The 23,988-nt window shown below is 40.5% G+C and overlaps 1 protein-coding gene across 2 annotated transcripts in view; it reads left to right on the top strand.

The window, feature by feature from the left end:
* GRIN2A (glutamate ionotropic receptor NMDA type subunit 2A) overlaps nucleotides 1-23,988 on the top strand; it is a 419,536-nt gene that overhangs the window by 283,019 nt on the left and 112,529 nt on the right. For both annotated transcript variants that reach the window (XM_054533449.1, XM_063717183.1), the window contains exon 5: nucleotides 7,780-7,894. In XM_054533449.1, coding sequence (XP_054389424.1) covers nucleotides 7,780-7,894 — 115 coding nt within the window. The remainder of the gene's footprint in view (nucleotides 1-7,779; nucleotides 7,895-23,988) is intronic.

Genomic DNA, 23,988 nt, shown 5'->3' with positions numbered 1-23,988 from the left:
AGGGATTTGCAAACACCAGGAGAATGCTTGTAAAAGAAAAAAAAAAAAAAAAAAAAAAAACAGCCTCTGAAAATGAAACTATCTTGAGAATTGAAAAGAGGTTAAAGAAAACAGTGACTGTGTTTTCAAAAACATGTAAATTAAGTGACTAACGAAGAAACTGTGACACCCAAGCAGTTCAAGGAGGCATTTAAGGGACACTGTGATCCAGGAAACATCCCTGGGAACTTGAGAAATGGCAAAGCAGATGGAAAATTAACCAAAAAATTGAGAAACACTAAATGGGTTATGGTGGCATTTGTGAAACAGTAAGAGAATTAAAGGCTAAGGGGGAAATAGTGAATAATAAATATGTCTAGAGAACATCTCAAATAATTAGATTTTGGAAGTTAAAGGAGACTTATGACTATAAGACAAAAGAGATAAAATAGAAATCTGGAGGAATGAGATATTTTAAGTCATAGTTAAAGAAGCTTATGCAGCCCATTATGGTTGGCTGTTCACACAAGGACAGAGGGACTCTGGAAGTGAGTATACTAAATGGCAAGAGGAAGCATGGCTTTAAAAAGCATTGCATTTGTAGTAGGGTGTTAGAAAATATGACAGGGTGGAAAAAGAGTGAAAACTACATGGAAAATTTGCATCAACGTTAACTACTATTTATTAATAGCTGTATACCAGGTACTGTGCTAGGCATTTTATGTGAACTATGAAGTTAGGTTAAACCATATGAAACTGTCATGCCTAGTTTATATGGTTTAACTTAATCCATTTTTGCAAAAAAAAAAAAAGGGAACGGAGGCTCAGTAGATTTTAAATACGCTGCCCAAGGTGCCAGGTACTGTCTCACTGTAAAGCCTACTCTCCTTCCTCGATGTCATGAAATCTCAACAACATAGAATCAGCAAGTTATTCTTTTATTCATTCTGCACATGTTCAGCACCAGCTCTGTGGCACACACCCTGTTTAGCACTAGAAATATAATACTAAGCAAGGCAGATGAGGTTCCTGCTTCCATGATTACAGTCTACCAGTTAAAAACAAAAGCAAAAGCACAAACAGAGTCTAGAACAGCTGACCATTAGAAATATAATGTAAGTCACATGCAATTTAAATTTTCTGGTAGCCCATTAAAAAAGTGAAGAGAAGCAGATAAAATTAATTTTAATAATATATTTTATTTAACCCAACATGTCTAAACTATTCCAACATGAAATCAACCTAAAATTATTAATGAGACCTTTTACTCTTTTGAAAAATACCAAGTCTTCAAAATTCTGTGTGTATTTTTACACGGATGGCACATTTCAATTCAGACTAACCACGTTTCAAATGCTCAATAGCTACACGTGGTTGGTGGCTATCTAACGTGATAGCAGGGCTAGAGAGAATTGGACAATTCTGGCCCCATTTATATTCAATCATAATATAGGAAATATAGGAAATATTGCCTATTTTTCAATGTTATCTGTGATCACCATACATCACCATTCATAGAGCACACAACGCAAGGGGAAGAGAAATGTATATTTCACCTGGACTTCAGCTTCATACACTTAATACTGTAAATACCAGAGGAAATGTGTATATACATATGTACATATTTTATGTATTTTATATATATATATAAAATATGTAAATATATATGTATTTAGTCTTGTGCGTGTCACTGGCAATAAAAAACAACTTAGCACTTTACCACCAGTGGATGACAACACGGAAGTGGTCTTGGCAAATCACTAGAGTCTTCCCCTTCTCTATTTGCCAGCATGCTTCTGTGTACTTATTGCTCCTGATGGAGATATTGAAGCTGTAATTTGAGGCTTACAAGCAGTCAGAATTTCTGACATTTTATCTGACCACTAAAGCTTTGTGATCAATTTTGTAGAGATAAGCAAAACAATGATAAGATTTTACTGTTTAATACAAGTGCCCAGCAGGTGTTAATGGGAACTGATCAATGTGCTGTAAAATGGCATTTCCCTAGGTAAAGAACTCTGCTCTGGAGCAAGTTTAAATGGGAAGAAAGCCCATGGAAATATGGATAGTCCTTCCTAGAAATTGGATGGGGGAATTGAAGGTAATAGGTACTTGCTCCCTGCCAACTTCATAATGAAATTACTGTTCAGCAGAAATTTCTGTTAGAGGTTTTTTTTTTTTCCCGCTCCCAAGGGACTGAAGACTTTTAATAGAAAAAGAAAGACAATATTAACATTGAGTATATGGAGTCATTCACCCAGAATATTGAATCCTAGAGGAACACAGAAAAATCTGAAGCATGAGGATTTCTGCATAGTTATTTTCATATAATCTGAAGAACACTGTTTGCATCTCAATAATCACTCTGCTAATTCCATCTGATTTTACTACAAAATGGAAGAAAAGGGAACAAGTGGAGAACGTGGAGATGGGAAATTAAAGAAGGAGATTTTAAGTAAATCCAAAGAAAGGTGCTCAACTGTGTATGCTACCTTCTTGATTAAAACAATCACTGTGTTGGCTGGGCGTGGTGGCTCACGCCTGTAATCCCAGCACTTTGAGAGGCCCAGGCAGGTGGATCATTTGAGGTCAGGAGTTCAAGACCAGCCTGGCCAACATGGTGCAACCCTGTCTGTACTAAAAATATAAGAATTAGCCGAGAGTGGTGGCAGGTACCTGTAATCCCAGCTACTCGGGAGGCTGAAGCAGGATAATTGCTTGAACCTGGGAGGCAGAGGTTGCAGTGAGCTGAGATTGCACCACTGCACTCCATCCGGGGTGGCAGAGTGAGACCCTGTTTGCAAAAAAAAAAAAAAGTTGCTGACATTCAGTTCATGTTACGTAACCTTGTGAATGGCTCTCCCCAGGACCAAGTGTCTTTATCGAAACCAAAACATTTGTTCCCTAATCCAGCATTTCCAAACAGATAACAAACTGGATATTTCCAAATTTCTTGATAATTTACTAAATTTTTCAGTTTTTCCACATTTGGGATGCTAGGTAGACTCAACCTGAACTACATTCACCCCAAAGTGTTGGATAATTGAAACCTGGCTTAAGATCTCATTGTACTCAATAAGAAACACCTCAGTGAGTTGGCCACCTTAATTATCAACTTAGGGCAGCAGGTAGAGTGACTGGTAACTTATTTTCTGCTAGCTGAGGTCAAGGCCACTGGTGGTCTTTGTCGGTAGTTTTTATATTGAAATTCCATTGCGGTTGCCTGCCTGTCTGTCCAATCTCTTCATTCCACCTGTCGCTTTCTTTGACCGTCGTCTCTATTCCTTGCTTGGGTTACTACAAAGCCTCATCTGTTTGCCCATCTGCCTCTTGCAAACTTGCATTTCAAGCCTCCATTCCAAATAAATACAGGATGAAGTATAAACTCCATGGTACGGTCTATATAGTACTTACTTATCTGACTCCTGTGTCTGTCTCTAGCATCCTCTCCCAAGTTACTTTCCCACTTGCCCCCACTTCCCTGCCATTGTGAACTGACTGCAGCTCATTGAACACATCATGATGTTTCAGGGTTTTCTGCCTTGGACTTTGCATTTTCTCCATGTGCATGAGCAAGAGCTGCTCAACTTTTCCTTCCTCTTCCTTCTCAGCACAACCTAAATCCCTTCCACTTTGTTTCCTTTTTCCAGTCATGGAATCACCATAGAATTAGCCACTGCTTCTCTTATGCTTTCCAACAACTTAGTCCATATCTCTATTTTTACACTTACTGTTCTTCGTTACAGTTATTTTGTGTGTCCCTCTCCCCAACCTTGAAAAATTAAGTATTTTTGGTCATTTTTTTATCATTTTCATAGCATAGTTCTGGTACAGGGTGTGATACATAGGAGGTGCTCAAACATGCCTAATGGATGGAAGAATGGATGAATGTATTAATGAATGTATTGATGGATAGATGGATGGGTGGATGGATTAATGGGTGGATGGATGAATGTATTGATAGATGGATGAATAGATGAATGGACAGGTAAATGTATTGATGGATTGATGGATAGATGAATGACTGCATTGACAGATGGTTGGAAGGGTAGATATATAGATGGATGAATGTATGGGTGGGTGGATTTCCCTTTGGTGATGATCTGTCAACATACTTACTTGCCAAACATTAACTGAGCCCCCACAGTATGCCAGACAATGTGACAGGGCTAAAAATAACCGTGGGAAACGGAAACAAAATGTCAGCTTAAAAAATAAAAACAGCTTAACTTAGGCTCAATTAGTTACTTTGAAGTCCTGCTAATAGTGAGGAATTTGACTCCAGTTCTCCACTAAACACTCAGTCCATGCAAATGTCTTCTTTAGAGTCTCAAAAAGGGGTGTGAGGTGGAGCACACCTAGCTGTGTGTATCTGGACCATGTTCATTTAGTTCATCAAATTCCAGCCAGGAAACATCAAAGGGAAGAAGGAAGAGAGAAAAAAAAGTTTCAATTGTCTAGATAATGAATGGTTTTTAAGCCGTGAACAAAAATGTTCAAGTCCCCTCAAGTGCAGAGAAGCATTTTCACTTCTGCCCCTATTGACTGCAAATCTGAGTGTATCACTCCTCTACTTAAAATCTTTCCTGGCTCCCCATGACCTTCTGAACAAATCCAAACCCTTCAGTGTGTCCATTATGATCTGGCTTCAGAGATCCTCTGCAGACTCCTCTCACTGCACGTAATATAACCATCTGCCTTACTAAGCCGTTTCCTACTTCCTCTAGCGTGTGTTACTACCTTTGCTGACTCTTTATTTAAGATGATCCCTCTGCCCAGAATGCTTTCTCTTGCCTCAAACCCTTCACCCATTAAGATTCCCTGGGAAGCCCTCCCCAAATTCCCCAGGTTGAGTTAGGGACTCTTTTGTCTGTGTTGTCTCATCTTCTTACATTTACTCTCCATCAGTGAATAAGTGGCATTATAGGTACTGTCATTGTTTATGTGTCTATGCCATTGAATTATAAGAATGTGGGTAAGAAAGAAGACAAACACTGTGTTTTTTATTTCTCTATCTATAAGACTTACTATAAGCCCTGACCTATATACCAGGCATACAGTAGATATGCTTCTTTGACCATCATCTCTATAATAAATAGAGTAAATAGTTGTTAAATCAAGAAAATACCTTTCAGGCAGGCATGATGGCTCATGCCTGTAATCCCAGCACTTTGGGAGCCAGAGGCAGGTGGATCACCTGAGGTCAGGAGTTCGGGACCAGCCTGGCCAACATGGCGAAATCCCATCTCTACTAAAAATACAAAAATTAGCTGGGCATGGTGGTGGGCACCTGTAACCCTAGCTACTCGGAAGGCTGAGGCAGGAGAATCATTTGAACCTGAGAGGCGGAGGTTGCAGTGAGCCAAGATTGTGCCAATGTACTACAGCCTGGGCTACAGAGTGAGACTCTGTCTCAAAAAAAAAAAAAAAAAAAAAAAAAACAAAAAGCAAACAAAAAACCTTTCTAGGAAGTAATAAGAGATACCCCAAATAAACCAAATAGAATAGTGATTACCCTTTGTTCCTTCTAGAATAGCAGTGTTTTAGTTTTCTGTTTGTTAAAGTATTTGATTGCAGAGAACTGGAAGAATACAAAGATACACACACACACAATGAAAAATATCTGTAACCCTTTTAGACATAGACAAGCCCTGTTTTTATCCTCTTTTCTGCTTCTTTAACATTAAATAGTAAGCATTTTCTCTGCATCATTAATTTGTCTTCAAAAACGTGATTTTCAATGACCTGAATAGTCTATTGAATAAATACACAATATATGCTCTTTTCCTTTTCCCCAATTTCTTCACTTTGTCCTTGGAAACCAGATTCTCCCCCACACAACACCCCCATCAGTCGCTTCTGCACCATGCTGGTCCAGGGATGTACATGTGACCCATTAGGCTAGTGTCTCTTTTTAAAATTTCTTGTAGCCTAGTTCTCCTCTTCTTTTTTTTTTTTTCCACTTTTTAGCATCTCTGGATGTTAATGGAATATGAAGCAAGAGACACAGTATCTTTCTGGGGAAGTCTTTGAATGCTTCAGTCCACCATATTGTATGTATCTTGTGTCTGCTAAGTGGCCACCACCATGTTGTCTCAGATGTCTTTAACAACATCACATTTTTCTCAAGCTGCAAGGAGAGTGGATCCTTTGGGGAACCTCTCACCTGAAATCTGGGAGATGAAGTCTGCCTTGGCTCTCTGAGTTCAGCCTGAGTACTGGCTAAGGTGGCTTTGAGGAGTGATAAGGGTATAAATGTTGTAAGGCAGACAGATGTTACCTGCAATGAAAACACCTAGACCAAAAGTTAAGTTTATACATGTTATATAAGGTAGATTCTAGGAGTCATCCTTGATGCCACTTTCTCCCTTCCCTTCATGTAATCTTTCACTAAATACCTCCTAAATATCTCTCCACTCGGTCTTGTTTGCTGTTGCTTTTTCTCTTCCTCTTCCTCCTTCTCTTCTTCTTTGGCCACAACCAGAGTCAAAGCTACCATTATCTTTGACCTGGTTTATAAGAATAGCGTAAGTAGTCCCTCTGTACCCACTCTGGTTCCCCTCCAATCTATTCTCTACACAGCCTTCAATAGGCATGATCTGTTACCTCTTTGATGTCACCCTCGCTTCTGTGTCTTCCCATAGTTTTTTTTTGTTTGTTTGTTTTTCTGAGACAGGGTTTCACACTTGTTTCCCAGGCTGGAATGCAATGGCATGATCTTGGCTCACCGTGACCTCTGCTTCCCAGGTTCAAGTAATTCTCCTGCCTCAGCCTTCTGAGTAGCTGGGAATACAGGTGTGCACCACCATGCCCAGCTAATTTTTTTGTATTTTTAGTAGAGACGGGGTTTCTCCATCTTGGTCAGGCTGGTCTCAAACTCCTGACCTCAGGTGATTCCCCTACCTCAGCCTCCCAAAGTGCTGGGATTACAGGTGTGAGCCACCGTGCCTGCACCTTCCCATGGTTTTAAGACAGACATTTAACCTGGTCTCTAAAATCCTGCACTTTCTGTTCCTATTCATCTTCTCAGCCTTACCCGATCTCACATTTTCCTGTCTTTCTCTGCTTCAACCTCACTCGTCTGCATTCAGTTCCTGGTATGCACACCACAGAGTCTTTGTACATGTTGTCTCTTTTACCTGTTTGTGTCTTTTCTTGCCTAGTTAATGCCAATTCATCCTTCAGGTCAAGCTGCACTTCCTCAGCCTTGCCTCACCCCTATTTCACTTTGTTATAGCATACTCTCCTGTCCTTTGTAGCGTTTGTCATAAGTCTGTGATTAATCAATTAATGTCTATCCTTCCCCTTAGACTCTAAACTTCTTGAGGGCGGGAATCTTGTTCATTTTCTTATTTACCCTGAACCAACTAGCTGAGTCCTGACATATAGCAAATGCTTCATATATATCAGTGGAATAAATAATGAATAATGTAATGTCATTTTTTCAACACTGAATGCCATGTGGTTTATGAGCAAGCAGCTTCCTTTAGGGAAGTTTGTTAGAGTGTAATAGAATGTGCTTTCAGATCTTCCTGTAAGAAGATCATTTGAATATAGGTCTGTGAAACTGGCAGGACAAAAAGCTTACATTCCACGTGTTAATCACAGTCAATTACCAAAGCATGGTCAACTAGCAATGGTTGCATGGTTATTAATACTTCTACAGAGAGGCTTCTTGTGATGAATATAGCATTGTAAGTTTATAATTTTTCAGTATTCCATTAATGGTGGCATCCACTTATTTGTTTGATTGCTCTAATTCTTTCCTAAAAATTTGTCTTTCTTTCTTCCCCTTTCTAGATTTATGGTCAATGTTACATGGGATGGCAAAGACTTATCCTTCACTGAGGAAGGCTACCAGGTGCACCCCAGGCTGGTGGTGATTGTGCTGAACAAAGACCGGGAATGGGAAAAGGTGAGCATCCTTCTGTGTGCTGAATGCAGGGGAGGGAAGAAAGCATGGGCAATAAAGGGGCTCACAGTGCTTCTTTCTCCCACGCATTTCCTGTTGAGCTGCTCTAGATCCTATCTCACAGCCAAGAGCACGTCTTTCTTGCAACAAGGCAGACTAAATCTGTAAGGTGCAATTGGAATGCTTTCCCTGGGTGAACTGTGGTAATTGTGTGGTGCGCTCTATGTCTATTCTCAAATCCCAGTAGGAAAGGTATGAACTAAGGATAATTTAAAGACAGTGAAGTTTGGGTTGCAGCATTACACTAGTAAGCGTTGACTATACAGCAATGATCACACAAGTTTGCCTAAACTTCCTAATTGTGTACCATAATCATTGCCATTGAACGAACCCTCTGTATTTTCATGTACTCAGTCTTTTGCTTTAAATAAACTAATTTTAAAAACTTAAATGTATCACTTCTGTAAATCATGAGTTAGAGAGGGAGGTTATTTTTCTTATAAAGTGTATTTTCAACTACATGTATATTAGCTATTGAAAATACAAAAAATCAGTGTGCAAAGAAAAAAAATCATCATCTTATGTACCATACATGTCATGACCTGGGTCAGAGAGGAGAGATGTCACACGGAATTTACAGATGATCTGATATATACAATGACAATATCTGGTCCACTTGCCCTCACTCCTTCTCCATAATTAAATGCTTAAGTTAGTCACTACAATTTCATAGAAAGACTAGAATAAAAGAGATCAGAAAGCCTTTGTTGTTGTGTTGTTATCTTATTTCTTTGTTTTGTTTTTTGACAAGCAACGCATGACCTCTGAACTACTTTAGCATCTTGAAATTTATCTTCACTTAGTACATCAAATGGAGGCCTGAGTGACCCTAGAGGGAAGGAAGACATAGGATGTGCTGTGGGAGACATAATGTAATTGACTGAAATCAGGGGGAAATACTATACAAACAGAAGCATTGACTCTGGGGAGACAATGACAGATTCCTAGAAAAGAACAGTGAGGAGGAAGCTGAGGAAAGTTTTGCATCCTACACCCAACAGCTATAAAATGCACAGCCTTTTGAGGGCACATGGGAAATCCACCAAAGTAGACTACATTCTGGAGCATAAAACAAAAGTCTCAATGTATTTAGAAGAATTGAAATAATGGAGGATGCATTCTTTGATCATAACCGCGTTAAAATAAAAATTAGTAACAAAAATATATCTAGAAAATCTCCAAATATTTGGAAATGGCAACACACTTCTAAACAACCTATAGGTCAAAGAAGAAATCAGAAAGACATTAGAAAATACTTTGGCCAGAATGATAATGAAAACACAAAATATCAAAATTTGAGGAATAAGATTGAAGGCATACTAAGAAATTCATAGCTTTAACTGCTTATAATGAAAAAGGAAAGTGTGAATTCAGTGTCAATGATTTAAGTTTATAAATTTAGAAGTTAGAAAAGAGCAGAGCAAACAAATGAAGTAGAAGAAAAAAATCATAAATACAGGAGTAAAAATCAACAAGGTGGAACACAAGCCATAGAAGAAATCAACAAAGCCAAAAGCTAGTTCTTTGAAATGACTAATAAAATTCATAATCCCTAGCAATAGTGATCACACAAAAGAGAGAAAACACAAATAAGCCAATATTAAAAATGCAAGAGGGACTATCACTTACAGACACTACAGATCCTACAGGCATTAAAAGATAAAAAGAATATTATGAAAAATTTATGACAACAAATTCGACAATATAGATAAAATGGGCAAATTCTGAAGAAACACAATTTTCTACAACTGAGATGTAGGAATTGACAATCTGAATAGCTCATATTTGCTGAAAAACTGAAAATATACCTAAAAACTTTCCCACTTTAAAAAGACAAAAGAGAAACTCCTGGCCTAGATAGCTTCATCTATACTATAACAAACATTTAAAAGAAATAACAGCACTCTATAGGAAGTTTTTCAATATGTTACTAATCATAATCTAATAATGTATTTTAAAAAGGATAATACATCATGGATAAGTGGGGTCTGTCTTAGGAATGCAAGATTAGTTTAACATTTAAAAATTAAATTAATTTACCATATTAACAGAGTAAAGGGGGAAATATGGTCATTTCAATAGATGCAGAAAAAGCATTTGACAAAATTCAATATCCAGTTATGATAAAGATGGTAAATTCGTCAATCTGATAAAGGGTATCTATGAAAAACCTACGATATATATATCTATTTGCATATATTATGCATATAATATATATTATATGCACATATGCATATCATGAGATACTTTATTTGACAATTTTTAAGTTTTTCTATTTTATTCTAAGTTATGCTACAGTGCATAAAATATATATATATTAAATAAGCTTATATCTTATTTAATGATGAAATAATGAAAATAGATCCACATAGGCACATTCAAATGATTTTTGATGAATGATTATGACAACAGGGAAAAGGAAAATCTTTTTAATAAATGGTATTGGATCAACAGGCAATCTACATGGAAAAAAAGAAACCTTGACCCATTGCTCACATTATGCACACATAATTACCTGAAATAGATTACAGGCTTAAATGTAAAAGATAAAACTATCTAGAAGAAAATGTAGGAGAATATTTTTGTGATCTGTGAGCCTCAGATTTCTTAAACCAAATATGAAAAACCATTAAGCAGTAAATAAACTGTACTTCATCAAAATTAAAAACTTTTGCTCATCTAAAGACATTGTTAGAAAATAAAAAAGAGGGCTGGGCATGGTGGCTCACACTTGTAATTCCAACACTTTGGGAGGCCAAGGCAGGTGGACCACCTGAGGTCAGGAGTTCGAGACCAGCCTGACCAATATGGTGAAACCCCGTCTCTACTAAAAATACAAAAATTAGCTGGGCATGGTGGTGTGCGCCTGTAGTCCCAGCTGCTTGGGAGGCTGAGGCACAAGAATCACTTGAATCCGGGAGGTGGAGGTTCCAGTGAGCCAAGATTGAGCTACTGCACTCCAGCCTGGGCGACAGAACGAGACTCCACCTCAGCCCCCCTGAGTAGCTGGGATTACAGGTGTGTGCCACCACACAGGCTAGTTTTTAAATATTTTTGGTAGAGATGGAGTTTCACCATGTTGGCCAGGCTGGTCTCAGACTCTTGACCTCAAGTGATCCACCCACCTTGGCCTCCCAAAATGCTGAGATCACAGGCGTGAGCCACATGCCTGGCCAAAAACTGTGTGTGTGTGTTTTTTTTAAAAATAAACTTAGACATACACAAATCTTATCCAGCAATTTTACTCCTATTTATCCTAAGGAAAGATAAACACATATCCAAAAAGTAATACTTGTACAAGAATGTTCATTGCAACTTTATTCATTATAGCAAAACGTCAGAAATAATTCAAATGTCCATCAACAAGGAAATGGATGAACAAATTATGGTATATTAATAAAATAGAATGTCCTAGTAATATGTGCAACGACATGGATGAATTGAAAAACATTATATGGAATCAAAGACATGAAAGATTATATTATGTGAAGACATGAAAGATTATATTGTGTGATTCCATTTACATAAAGTTCAAGGAGAGGCAAACCTTCCCTATGGGGTTAGATATCAGAATAATGGTTGCTTCTGTGGGTGAGTGCATTTGACAGGACAGGGGCACAGGGAATTTTCTGGAGTGATGGCAGTTATTTTCTATCTTGAACATTTGTCAAAAGGCATCAAATTATGACACAAGATCCATTCATTTTGTTGTATGTCATTGTGCTTAATTTAAAAAAAAAACCTAAATCCGGGCCAGGCTTGGTGGCTCACGCCTGTAGTCCTAGCACTTTGGGAGGCCAAGGCAGTCAGATTGCCTGAGCTCAGGAGTTTAAGACCAACCTGGGAAACATGATGAAATCCCGTCTCTACTAAAATACAAAAAATTAGCCAGGCATGGTGGTGGTGCCTGTAATCCCAGCTACTCAGGAGGCTGAGGCAGGAGAATCACTTGAACCTGGGAGGCGAGGGTTGCAGTGAGCTGAGATCACACCATTGCATTTCAACCTGGGTGACAGAGCAAGACTTTGTCTCAAAACAAAACAACAAAAGCTTAAATCCTTCAAATCGGGATACCCAGCACAATTAACTAACAGTTTTCACTGAGCATTCATATTTAACCCCCTAACATGAATACCAATTATAATAACAATATCCATTGCTTATTGATCACCTCTTGTATTGATCCTTCAGTTGATCCACCGAAGCCCTGACTTCATGGTTCGTCTATTCATTTTTTCATTCAACAAAAGTTATTAAGTGCCTACTGTGTACCAGGCACTATTCTTGATGTTTGGAGTCCATCATAAACAAGAGAAAAAATATTTTCTGTACTCAAGATACTTAGATCCTAGTGCGTATATGGAGGAGATGGAGTCGGCTGGGATTCTATGGACTTCTGTCATGCTTAAGGAAAGTGTTAGCATCTAGTTAATTGTCCTTGGTTTTAACCTCCTTTCTTCCCTCTTATACATCCTGTAGCCCACCATGCAAGTGATTTGCAGCTCCATGAATGTATATCCCAGGTTCCTTCATGCATTTGGGACTTTGAATATGCTTTTTTTGTTGTTGTTGCCTATAATGTTTTCTTATATCATTACTTTCTCTTATCTATCTTTCAAATCTTGATTTTTTTTTCTCTTACACATGTAAAGCCAAAATGCAATTCATGTTTCTTTTCCAATCATCCATAGGAGGTAGAGAGTCGGAGCCTTTCTGCCTTATATTGTTGTGTTTTGGAGTTTTCAACCTTTTGATGTTACACAATCTGCGATTCACTTTTGGAGCCTCCAAATCATGCCTTTTGGTTGGTTTTAACCAGTCCTGGAGCAGGCTTGGCTCACACCTGTGAATTTTCTGTGCTACCTTAAAATCTGACTCATGTTCCAGGGAGCCGGTACACAAGGAGGCCACTGCAGTGCAGGTGACAGCTGCCCTTGATACACTCCATTTCCAGATACAGAAAATGCCTTTTAATATTTTGTGGGCCTTTCTTCAAATTCCTGTTGAAACATAGCAATTTCCCATAAAAGGCAGCTTTGGGAATTGCTGCTGAGTTGAGCTTAGAATGCACAAATGCTGCCTGTAGTTGTTCTATCCTCTTGGCACTCAGGGGATCTAGTGCTTCAGAAATAACTCCGTGTGCTTCTGTCTCTAAGAAAGAGAAAGCCGGTGGAGCAGGTAAATACCAGTCGTGTTACCCTTAAAGCTGCCCCCCCCAGCACTACTCGCTGGTACAGCAGGTCAGCAGAGGGGAAGGACTGCTGAGGAGGGAGCTGTTATTCTGGGACTCGGAGGCGATTTCTTTTCATCTCCAAGGTCAGTCAGTGGCGTCACTGAAAGCAGCAGCATGTAATGAGGGTGTCTGGGAAAACACGACAAGCCCTTAGAGGGGCACTTGCTTTTTTCCGGGCCTTTATAGGTGGCTGGTGTGGATTATACAGACGCCAAACACCAGGCCTACCTGTATGCTGCAGACACAGAACTCAGGATGGAGCAGACTTTCTCTTACAAATCGGGACTTTCATGTCTTTTCTCTCTCCCTTTTTCTTGAGTGATTTTGGTCTGCTTTAGAGTTTGATGAGTCCAAGGCTTCCCAGAGATGCTCAAAAACAAAACCCTAGATGCCTCAACCTCAGCCTCAGAAGACCCTACAGCCTCAAATTCCTGGGCATAAGGGGTCTTCCTGCCAATTAGCAGTCTAGGCCAGTACAACCAATGCCCCGTGTATGCCAGCTCTGTGGCCAGCAGTTCATTAGGTACCAGGGATGCTACAAGGATGCATAGGAAACCATATGTCTTCTTAAGTAGCTCATAATAGGGAATTAAGCCAACCCTGGAACAACTGGCTATAAGTGCTACATAGGGGGAAAGGAGGGTGAACTTGGCCCAGTCAAAAAATTCTCTAGCTGGGCACGGTGGCTCACACCTGTAGTCCCAGCACTTTCAGAGGCCGAGGCGGGTGGATCACGAGGTCAGGAGATGGAGACCATCCTAGCTAACATGATGAAACCCCGTCTCTACTAAAAACACACACAAAAAATTAGGTGCCTGTAGTCCCAGCTACTCTGGAGGCTGAGGCAGGAGAATGACGTAAACCCAGGAGGCAGAGCTTACAGTGAACCCATATCATGCCACTGCACTCCAGCCTGGGCGACAGAGTGAGACTCCATCTCAAAAAAAAAAAAAAAAAAAAGAGATTCTCTAAGTGAGAATTCCTCACTTAGAGAAATTCTTTGTAAAGCTAGAGGCATTGGAGTTGGGCCTTGAGTGATAAACTGGATTGCTCTAGGCTGAACTGTTTATTCTACCTGAAAAAAAATGATTTGAGAATAATTCTGTTTACCATTTTAGGGTTATAGTAGCTTTGTTTATTTTATTATTTATTTATTTTCAGACAGAATCTCACACTGTCACCCAGGCTGGAATACAGTGGCACGATCTCAGCTCACTGAAACCTCTGCCTCCCAGGTTCAAGCAATTCTCCTGTCTCAGCCTCCCAAATAGCTGGGGTTACAGACATGTGCAACCACTCCTGGCTAACTTTTGTGTTTTTAGTAGAGATGAGGTTTCACCATGTTGGCCAGGCTGGTCTTGAACCCCTGACCTCAGGTGATCCACTGGCTTCAGCTTCCCAATGTGCTGGGATTACAGGCATGAGCCACTGTGCCCGGCCTTACAATAGCTTTAAAATGAAAATATATGTGTGTTTATCCATACACCTATGTACACATACAGGCTAGCTTTTAAAAATTTGTTTAACAAATAAAAATTGTAGATAATTTTAGTGCACATGACATTTTGATATATTTGTACATTGTGGAAAAGCTAAACTGAACTAATTAGTGTATCCCAGACTAACTTTAAAAGGGATCTATATTGAGAAAGAGAGAGATAAATAAAGATTTTTGAAGTTTTGACTTTAAATGTAAATAGGACAAAACACATAAATATTAAAGTAAAACAAGCCTTTTATTCCCCAGAGAAGATCCAATTAAAGATGATACCGATGTTCCAGAAGACATAAGGGAGACCCTTCCTTGTGTTTTCCTGAAGGAAATGTCCCATTCTCGCTCTGATGGGTCTGTTTTTCTTTTTGTTTTCACCACTCTGTTTACATTTGGTTTCAGGTGCATTTTGCACAGAAATACAACCAGATCTCTCCCTCCAGCCCAGATCTGTCTCATGGCCTCCAGACTTGCCTACAGCAGCACACATGGCTGACCCACAGACACCCAATATCATCTTGTCCAAAGTGAAACCCATCATCTTCCTCTAACGGATATGTTTATTCGCCCGTGTGCCAACACAGAAAGCTTTCTTCTTATCCCTGGTGTGTTCCCCAAGCCCTAGTATTCAGCTGTCACCTGCTCCTGATGTTCCTGCCCCTTGAAACATTTTTCCTCTTTGCCAAGGACACCCTTTCCATTGATTCTATATCTGGGTAGCTCAAAGTGGGTCTGCCCTTTTCCACTTCATTTCTGCAGACCTGTATACTAATTCGTAAGAGTGTTAACAGCTTGCTTTGGCATTGTTTGCTTGCTTATTCATCTTTGCTTAGACTAGAAGCCCCAACAGGGGAAGGTCTGTTCCTTTCATCTGTGTTTTTTCAGCTTCACCACAAGGGTTTGGACCTAGTGCACAAATGGACCCCTCTATGATCTGTTGGTATCGACGACTTTAGCCGCTATTTATTAAGAGCTACTCTGTACCAATAACTATGATGATAATTTTACATTTATTATCTCATTTAGTCATCTAAGTAGGTATTCGTTTAATAGCACTTCTAAAGTAGGTATTCTTCTCCCTGCTTCAGAGATGGAAATTCTGGTTCAGAGAAGCTAGTGACCAGCTTAAGATCCCCCAGCTGGTGTGTGATGGAAGAAGGATGTAAGTGGAGGTCCGCCTGGCCCCGAAGGCTGTGTTCACCACCACTACATCATGTGGAACAACTGGCAGTGGGGAGGAGGTATTCTAGAGGAGAAATTTAGGGAGTTCCTCCTCCTACCCTTAGAAAGGTGTCTGCTTCCTTTCCTCTCACTGGATGCAGTAGATTTGGCCTGAACCCAGCTAATTAGAACTCAGGGTATAGGCATTTATTGCATCTCCCAGACCTTGTAATTTTTAATTTTTTTTAGAGACATGGTCTCACTCTGTTACCAGGCTGGAGTGCAGGCACAATCATACCCCACTACAGCCTCAAATTCCTGGGCTTAAGGGGTCTTCCTGCCTCAACCTGCCAAGTAGCTGGGGACACAAGTGCACACCACCTTCCCTGGGTAATTTTTATTTCTTTTGCAGACACAAGGTCTCGCTGTGCTGCCCAGGCTGGTCTCAATCTCCTAACCTCAAACATTCCTCCCATCTTGACCGCCCAGAGTGCTGGGATTACAGGCATGAGGCACCGCACCCGGCCCCTTCTATTTTTTGATCTACAGTAGTTTCATCTTCCAATTTGTCTCATTAAGGGAGGGGATGCACCCCGTATGTTATGTCTTGTGTGAAATAAAGTAGATTCTAGTTATAGGATTCCTAGTACAGATATGATAAAGGAGATCTTTAAAAAGCTATGATTGCTCTCTTGAGTCTGTGGTTCTGACTGTGGCGTATCAATGTGCTATCAGGTCTAGTGAGTCATGGTGATGCATGGAGTGCAATTATTACATGATGTGATTTGTAATTATAGAATGCCATAGCTCCCTTCTATCTAAATTATTGTATTTTAACTCTCTCTCCTTGCCATCTCTTTCCCATCACTACTACCACATTTAGCCTAGAAGGGCCCAGTGAGTTTCAAGATCTCAAGAAAACATGCAGGTTGTTAGTGTGAGTTTGCCTCTGTGTGTGTGTATGTGTGTGTTGTGTGTGTGTATGTATGAGATATCAGTAGTCTTCAAAAAAGTTCATCCAGCCAAAGGATGGAAGTATTTATACAAACATTGTTCTTGGCTTCTGCGCACACATTTCAGTGAAGATTATGTAAAATAAATCATGGAGAAAAATTGTAATTGTGAGGACACCAGTAAATGACAATTGATAGAACGATTATGTGGATTGCTGAAATTGAAGTACATTGTGACACATTCTACCAGCAGGCAGAAACATGTTACAACTCACTTTGCTTAGAAAGACAATAGCAGCCCATTAGTAAAGCCATGAATTCTGGCCACAGCTAGCAGTGAGAGCTCACGGTGTGTTTTCAGTTTCTCCTTTACCATTGTATCTCTGGTATTCAATAGCAGAGGCTCAATAAGGATTTGTAGAATGAAAGGAAAGACTCTTTTCCCCATTAACTTCCCCAAATGAGGAGCATCTTTTAGTATGGGCATTTTATACATGTGGTTCCTTGGGCTACCTAGATTAGAATCACCTTGGGAAAGATGTAAAGGCCTTAGCCCTGCCTCAAATTTATGGAATCAGCATTTCTGATTCTGAATCTGCATGTTTTATAAGCCTTCCTAGTGATTCTCATGCCCATTAAAGATGTAAAGCTACTATTTCAGGGCATAGACTCACTCTGTGTAACCCTGAAATGGTTTTATTTAGGTCATCCTGTTATCAAGATTCTTGCTTCTTAGCTTTTGTGCCTCTTTCTTCCTTTGGAATATACTGCTCAGTAGCAATGCTTAGGAGAAACTACAGACGAAAAGGAAAGAAGGAAATTGGAGTCTTGTTGCATCTTGAATAATTTCTGGCAAATGAGAGAATAACAAGGCAAATGCTGTTTATAGATGTAGTTCAGTGCCTGTTACCTAGATTTTTCTCAATAGATATTAAGTTATTAAATGATTTTTTTGTTAAAAATTTGTCCCATCAACAGAGATAATAGAACTTAGGGTATTATATAATCCATATTTATTCACACACTTATTTGATCAAAGAAAATTTCCTGAGCACCCACTATGTGCAAGTCATATCTGAGGGTTGCAAGGCAGATAAGACATCTGGTTTTCAAGAGACTTAGAGTCTAACGGGGCACTAAGATGCTCATAACTGCAGGAGAGCATGTGAGGTGCCATAAAGATGTTTTGGCAACTCCAGGGTATTTAGAGAAGAGAGATGTTATAGGGAGGCAGAAGAATCAAGGGCGTTTGTATGGAGGATTTCTCGTTTGAACAAGGTCTCAGAGAATAAGCAAGATTTGGATTTCTGAATATGTGTGAGGAGGCCATTCCATGCAGTGGGAAAACTGAAAGTCAGGTTCAGAGGCAAGAGTGCCCAAGGCCCATCTGGAGAAGAATTCAATGTGATTGAAACATAGCTGTGTGGTATGCAGAATTCTTAGAATGGTCTCCAGTGACACTCGGCCTTTTCTGAGCCTCTCCCCTGGGAGTATGTGACATGATGAGCTGTCACTCCTGTGGTTTTATTAGGCCACATGGCAGAAAGGACTTCTCAGTTGACTTTGAGTTACTCAACAGGGAGATTATTGGGGCGAGCCTCACCCAATCACATGAGCCCTTTAAAAGTAGAAAGTTTTGTGCAGCTATTAGGTTGGGGCAAAAGTAATCGTGGGTTTTGCCATTTAAAAAAAATAGCAAAACCTGCAATTACTTTCACACAAGCCTAATAGTTGCAGAAAGAAATTTGGAGTGTGAGAAGGCTTAGTCTGACTTCTACATTTGAGGATGGAGGGGGCTCCATGATAAGGAATGCAGGGTCCTCTAGGCACTATCAGTCCTAGCTGACCTCAGACATATAACCCCAAGGAGGTGAGCTTGCCCAACAATCTGAGTGAGCTTGGAAGTGGATTCTTCCAAGATCCTCCAGATATGAGCTCAGCCTGGGTAGTGTCATGATTTTGGCCTTGTGACACCCTGAGCAAAAACCCAGCTGAGTCCACTAGGACTTCTGAGCTGCAGAACTGTGAGATCATAAATAGGTGTTGTTTCAAATGGCTAAGTTTGAGGTAATTTGCTACACAACAATAGAAGACTAGTACAAATCTTTTGAAGGAAACTTTATGGGGGTAAAGGACTATGCTAGAATTTGAATGATAGGTTATGGCACTTAATTCAGTAATCTTTGGGGCACTATTGAAGAGCTTGAGATGAGAGAACAACATAAAAAATAATAATCACTCACATTTGTTTAACATTTATTAGGTGCTAAGCATACATCTAATCCTCATATCAGGACTGTAATACAGACATAACTATTACCCTCTTTTGCAAATGGAGGGAATGAGGCTAAGAGAAATTCAAGAACTTGCTCAGAGTCACAGAGCTAGTAAATTTCAAAGCCAGGATTGGAACCCAATCATCTGCACTCTTAAACATGAACTACACTGCTTCTTTAAAAGGAAAATGGTGATTGACAAGAATCTGGGAAATTTTCTAAGGGCCTATTTACATGGCTTGGGTTAGAGGGAATAGAGGTGTGGGGAGGAATAGTGGCCGCGGAATCAGAGAAATTTCAGAAACAGAACTGAAAGCCATGGCATTGGCTGCACTGATTCTCCGGCAGATGCATGACAGAGGGGAATTAGATAGATTAAAACAATTTTTTTTAGGTGTAAGTCTCTCATTAGGTAGTTTCAGATTAGGTATTTCTGGAAGAGCTTTGCCATGGCTGTAAATGACATTGTTCTTCCTTCCCTGTCATCCCCCTTCCTTTCCTCTCTTCTTTTCTTTCTTCTCCCAAATCCATATTTAAAGGCAAGTTCCTTTTTATAAAATGGGTTTGGTAATATCAACCTTAGCAGATTCTGTGTGGAATTTAATTTGTTTCCTTATATAATGATCATTAAGTTTCTCAAATGATGTGAGCCATAGAGAGGGAAAATTGAGCCATTACAAAACATTTAAAATTATCATCTGTGCATCAGGATTTAGCAAAGGTGAATATAAATAAAATAAAATAATCATCTGACTTGCCTAGAGTCACGCATAGTGACTATTTTAAATACACAGTACAATATGTTAGGTCACAGTGAGGAAAATATAGTAGATCTCTAGCAAATTAACACATTCAACTGAAATAAGTGATGCCATCTCCCAAAGCATGTGTGTGTGCATGTGTGTGTGTGTGTGTGTGTGTGTCTTGCACTGGTTCTTTTGTTGTTGCTGTTGTTGTTGTTGCAGTTGTAACATCAACCCAACTCCAAAAAGAACAGCAGTTGAACAGGCGCTCTCCTGCAGAGCAACATTCTGCTGAAAGTTTTTTGGATTTCAGAACTTAAAACAAAAAAAAAATGCAGTTCATAGAAAAGACATCTCTACGGGAACATACGTTGATAGGGATACTAATGATAAAGACGATTGATGATGATGGTGATGATGACTGATGATGGTGATGATGGTGATGTTCTTGATGGATGGGATGATCATGAGGGCAGCAGCTACCATTAGTTGAGTTCCCACTGTGTGTCAGACACCATGCAGAGTGTTTTCAATCGATAATCTTGTTTCAGTCTCCCAACATTCTCTGCATTTTCTCATATCTAAAAGGGAGGCAATAATAGTACTTACCTCCTAGGTTGTTAGGATAATTAAACAAGGTAATATATCAGGTGCTTAGAACACTGACACATAGATGCCAGTTCCAAGTATAATTATTTCTATCGTCATGTTATAGGAGAGAAATTGGAAGCAACATGGGTTGAATGACTTGTCCAAGGCCATACAGTGGTAAAGGCAGGACTTGAGCCCAAGCAGTATTTTAATAGAGCCAGAGTCAAACATTCGGCCATACGGAACATTCTTCTCCACCCCAGTGGCAAACCCAAATTGTTAAGGATCTCTCTGAGGGTGATGGGAGCATGATTAAGCTGACAGGTGGTGTAAATGTAAGACGAAAGCTGCACTCTTGCTAGTTTTCCAATGCCATCAATTATGAAAATGAGTGAATAGATTATTTAAATGATCTCAGATGAGTAAATTATTCAAAGAGCCTCTCAGTCAGAAGTATTTCTAGAAACTCCTGAATAGACCAATGAAAACCATTTTGATTTTCTGACAGGGTCATCTGCTCATCTGTGTTGTAGAGGAACACAAAGCCCTGAGGAAGCGGGGAAAGCAGGAGAGAGAAAGTTGGGGGGAGAGGGAAGTAGGGAGAGGGCTAGGGAGGGATAGCAGGACAGGGAGGGGGGATGGGGGAGAGGGAAAGAGGAGGAAAGAGTAAGGGGGAGAATGAGAGAGGGAGGGGGAGAAAAGAGGAGAGAGGGAGAGGCAGAGAGGTGGGAGAGGGAGTGGAAGAGATAGAGAGGGCCTGGAGAGGAGGAAGAGAGAGGCGAAGAAGGGGAGAGAGAGGGGGGAGAGGGAGAGAGGAAGACAGAACTGGGGAGAGGAAGGGGGAGAGAGAAGGGGGAAGAGGAGACAAGAGAGAGAGAACAAAGAAACAGTGGACTTTCAGGCAAATTTTCTTTTCTAACTATATTCCCTTGAATGCTGATTCCTTTCAGAACCTAGAGTGCCACCAGGGTCTCTGGGTGGTTGGGGAGCTTATGCAGTAAGACTCAGCTTCAACTGGAGGTGGCAAAGCTTCATCTAACTGGTATGTTGAGGTTCAAAGTGAGCTTCCATCTGGGGAAAAATAAAATATTTCTAAAATAAATTTGAAAGCAAGTAGAGGAAGGGGATTGACTTTAGTAATTGTCTGAATATGACATAAATAAATAGTAAGCATTTGTTGAGCACCTATTCTATACCAAACCTTACAGTATTGCCTTTTGTACTTATTATTTCACTTTAGCCACATAATAACCCTGTGAAGTGAGTCTCTGATTTCATATTTGAGTCATGCAAACTTAGAGATGTTCCATGATTTTTAAAAAATTAATAGCTGAGAAAGGATTCAAATTTAGGTCTTGTGAGTCTCCAAGTTTGGTGCTTGTTCCAGTACTTTGCACAGTTCCTAGGATGAATGATGGAAACTTCCATATAGGATCTGGAGATTCATAGGGATGGTATCTGCCTTGGAAGTTGAGTGGAAGTTGGGGGTATGACAATACCTAGGCTTTTGTGTGGACTCAACTCGTATTCTTTAGGACAAAGTAACTATAAACTATGACTGTCTCTGATGGGATTGAACCATTTTCCCATCCATTTATCCACCCATGCACCCAGCTAGTCATCCAAAGATTAATCATCTAATAAACCATCCATCCATTCATCAACCCATCAGACCAACCGTAATTTATCCAGCCATATGGTCATCCATTCACTCTTGAACCCACCCACTTACCCACTATTGATCTGTTTACCAAGCATTCACTGATTACTGACTCAGTGCCAGGCCTGTGGTAGGTACAGGTGAAGCAGAGATGACTAATAAAATATCCCTGGGATTTTAGGCAATGTTTGGGTGATCAGACTCAACACCAGGCTGTGGGGGCTACGAAGTCTGGCGGAATCAAAGAAATGGGAAAAGACAGGTTAAGAGTACATAAGGTGGGTCCAGGGGGCCAACGCTAGTGTATGGAGGCTGCGAAGGCCCAGAGCTCTGGAAGCCCACCCTATTTATTGGTGATCAAACAAAGAAGTGGGTGGTGAGGCCGTGCAGATGTGGGGGTAAACAGGTGAGGACATGAGGACATAGGGGTAGAAAGGTAGCGATGCATCAAGCGTAGCTGTGATGGTTTAGCATTTTCTTTGACACATATGTAATATGCTCTGCTACCTGAGATAATGGAGAACATATTTACAAGCCTGGGAGAGTAAGAAGCAATGAGCCAGCAAGTCTGTGCACATTCCAGAGGCCATTCCAGTGCGATTCCACGAGGGATTTTATGCCCTGAGCCTTGGACTGTATCCAAGCCATGAGGGGTTTTATGCCCTGGGCTTAGATTGTGGTGTGGCAGGGCAGCCTTCCACCCTTTGGCACAGAGCTTGGTGTTCCAAAGACCATGAGGGGGTTTACAGCCTGGGCCCAGGACATGTTCCAAGACTCTTTTACATTATGACAGACAAGCTAGTCCTGCCTCAGCTCTTCTACCAACGGGAAATTGTAGTGGGAGAGACAGGGAAATGCACTGCTAGTTACAGCATTGTGAAATGAGCATGAACAGGAGAGGTGCACATGGCACACTGGGACACCTACTCCAGCCTGGGCACTGGGGAGGTGAAAAGACTTCCTGAAAGACCTAACTTAGGACCCAAGTCCTAAAGGAGAAAGAAGAGCTATCCAAAGGGTAACAGTCATCTGATCCATTCTAGTAACTGAACCACAAACATTATTTTTCTTTGTTTCACATTGCATCTGATAGCAGCAGCTAGATTTTTCCCCTATCCCACCCACAATTACCAGAGCTCAGTGGCTGCTGTCTGGACCTGCTTCACACTTTCTTTCCATTGTCTCTGTTCTATTATTTCCCCATTTGCCTGCTGATGGAACAGACAGGAACGACATCTGTCCCTAAGAAAATGGACAGAACAGGGAGGTGCTCCCCCCAGCAATCTGCTTCTAGCTACAAGTGGCTCTGTCAGCCTGCCTCTGTAGCTACAGTTTGGTTTCCTCATCTGTGCCATTGGCAGCAGAAGCTTCCCATTCCACTACCCTGTTTTTCTTGGCATTGGAACCTGGTTTGGAACAGGAGGAGAAATAGAGATAAAAAGAGGTTGCATATTCTCAGCACTGGTCTCTAAGCTGTGGAGGGTTTAATGTGCTTTCTAGACTCTGAAGACCTTGTACCTTGAGATAATTACCCACATTTTATAAAAAAATATGGCGATGATTATGGCCTAGGGGCTATAGATTCACCACTTTGATTCCCCCACACACCCTTTTTTAAGAGAGGAGAGGCTGCAGTGAGGAGCCACCTGTAGTCCCAGCTACTTTTGGGGGCTGAGGCCAGATAATTGCTCGAGCTCAGTAGGTCAAGGCTGCAGCGAGCCATGTTCATGCCACTGCACTCCCTGGAGTGGCTCACTGCAGGCCTCGACCTCCTGGGCTTGAGCAATTATCCAGCCTCTGCCCCTCAAGTAGCTGGGACTACAGGCGTGTGCCACCACACCTGCCTAATTTTTTTGTATGTTTTGTAGAGACAGGGTTTTGCTAGATTGCCCAGGCTGGTCTCAAATTCCTGAGCCCAGGCAATCTGC

This window comes from Pongo abelii, chromosome 18 (assembly GCF_028885655.2).
Source record: "Pongo abelii isolate AG06213 chromosome 18, NHGRI_mPonAbe1-v2.0_pri, whole genome shotgun sequence".
NCBI classification, from domain to species: Eukaryota; Metazoa; Chordata; class Mammalia; order Primates; family Hominidae; genus Pongo; species Pongo abelii.
The sequence above is the reverse complement of the archived record's forward strand: the minus strand, read 5'-3'. Positions and strand labels throughout refer to the sequence as shown.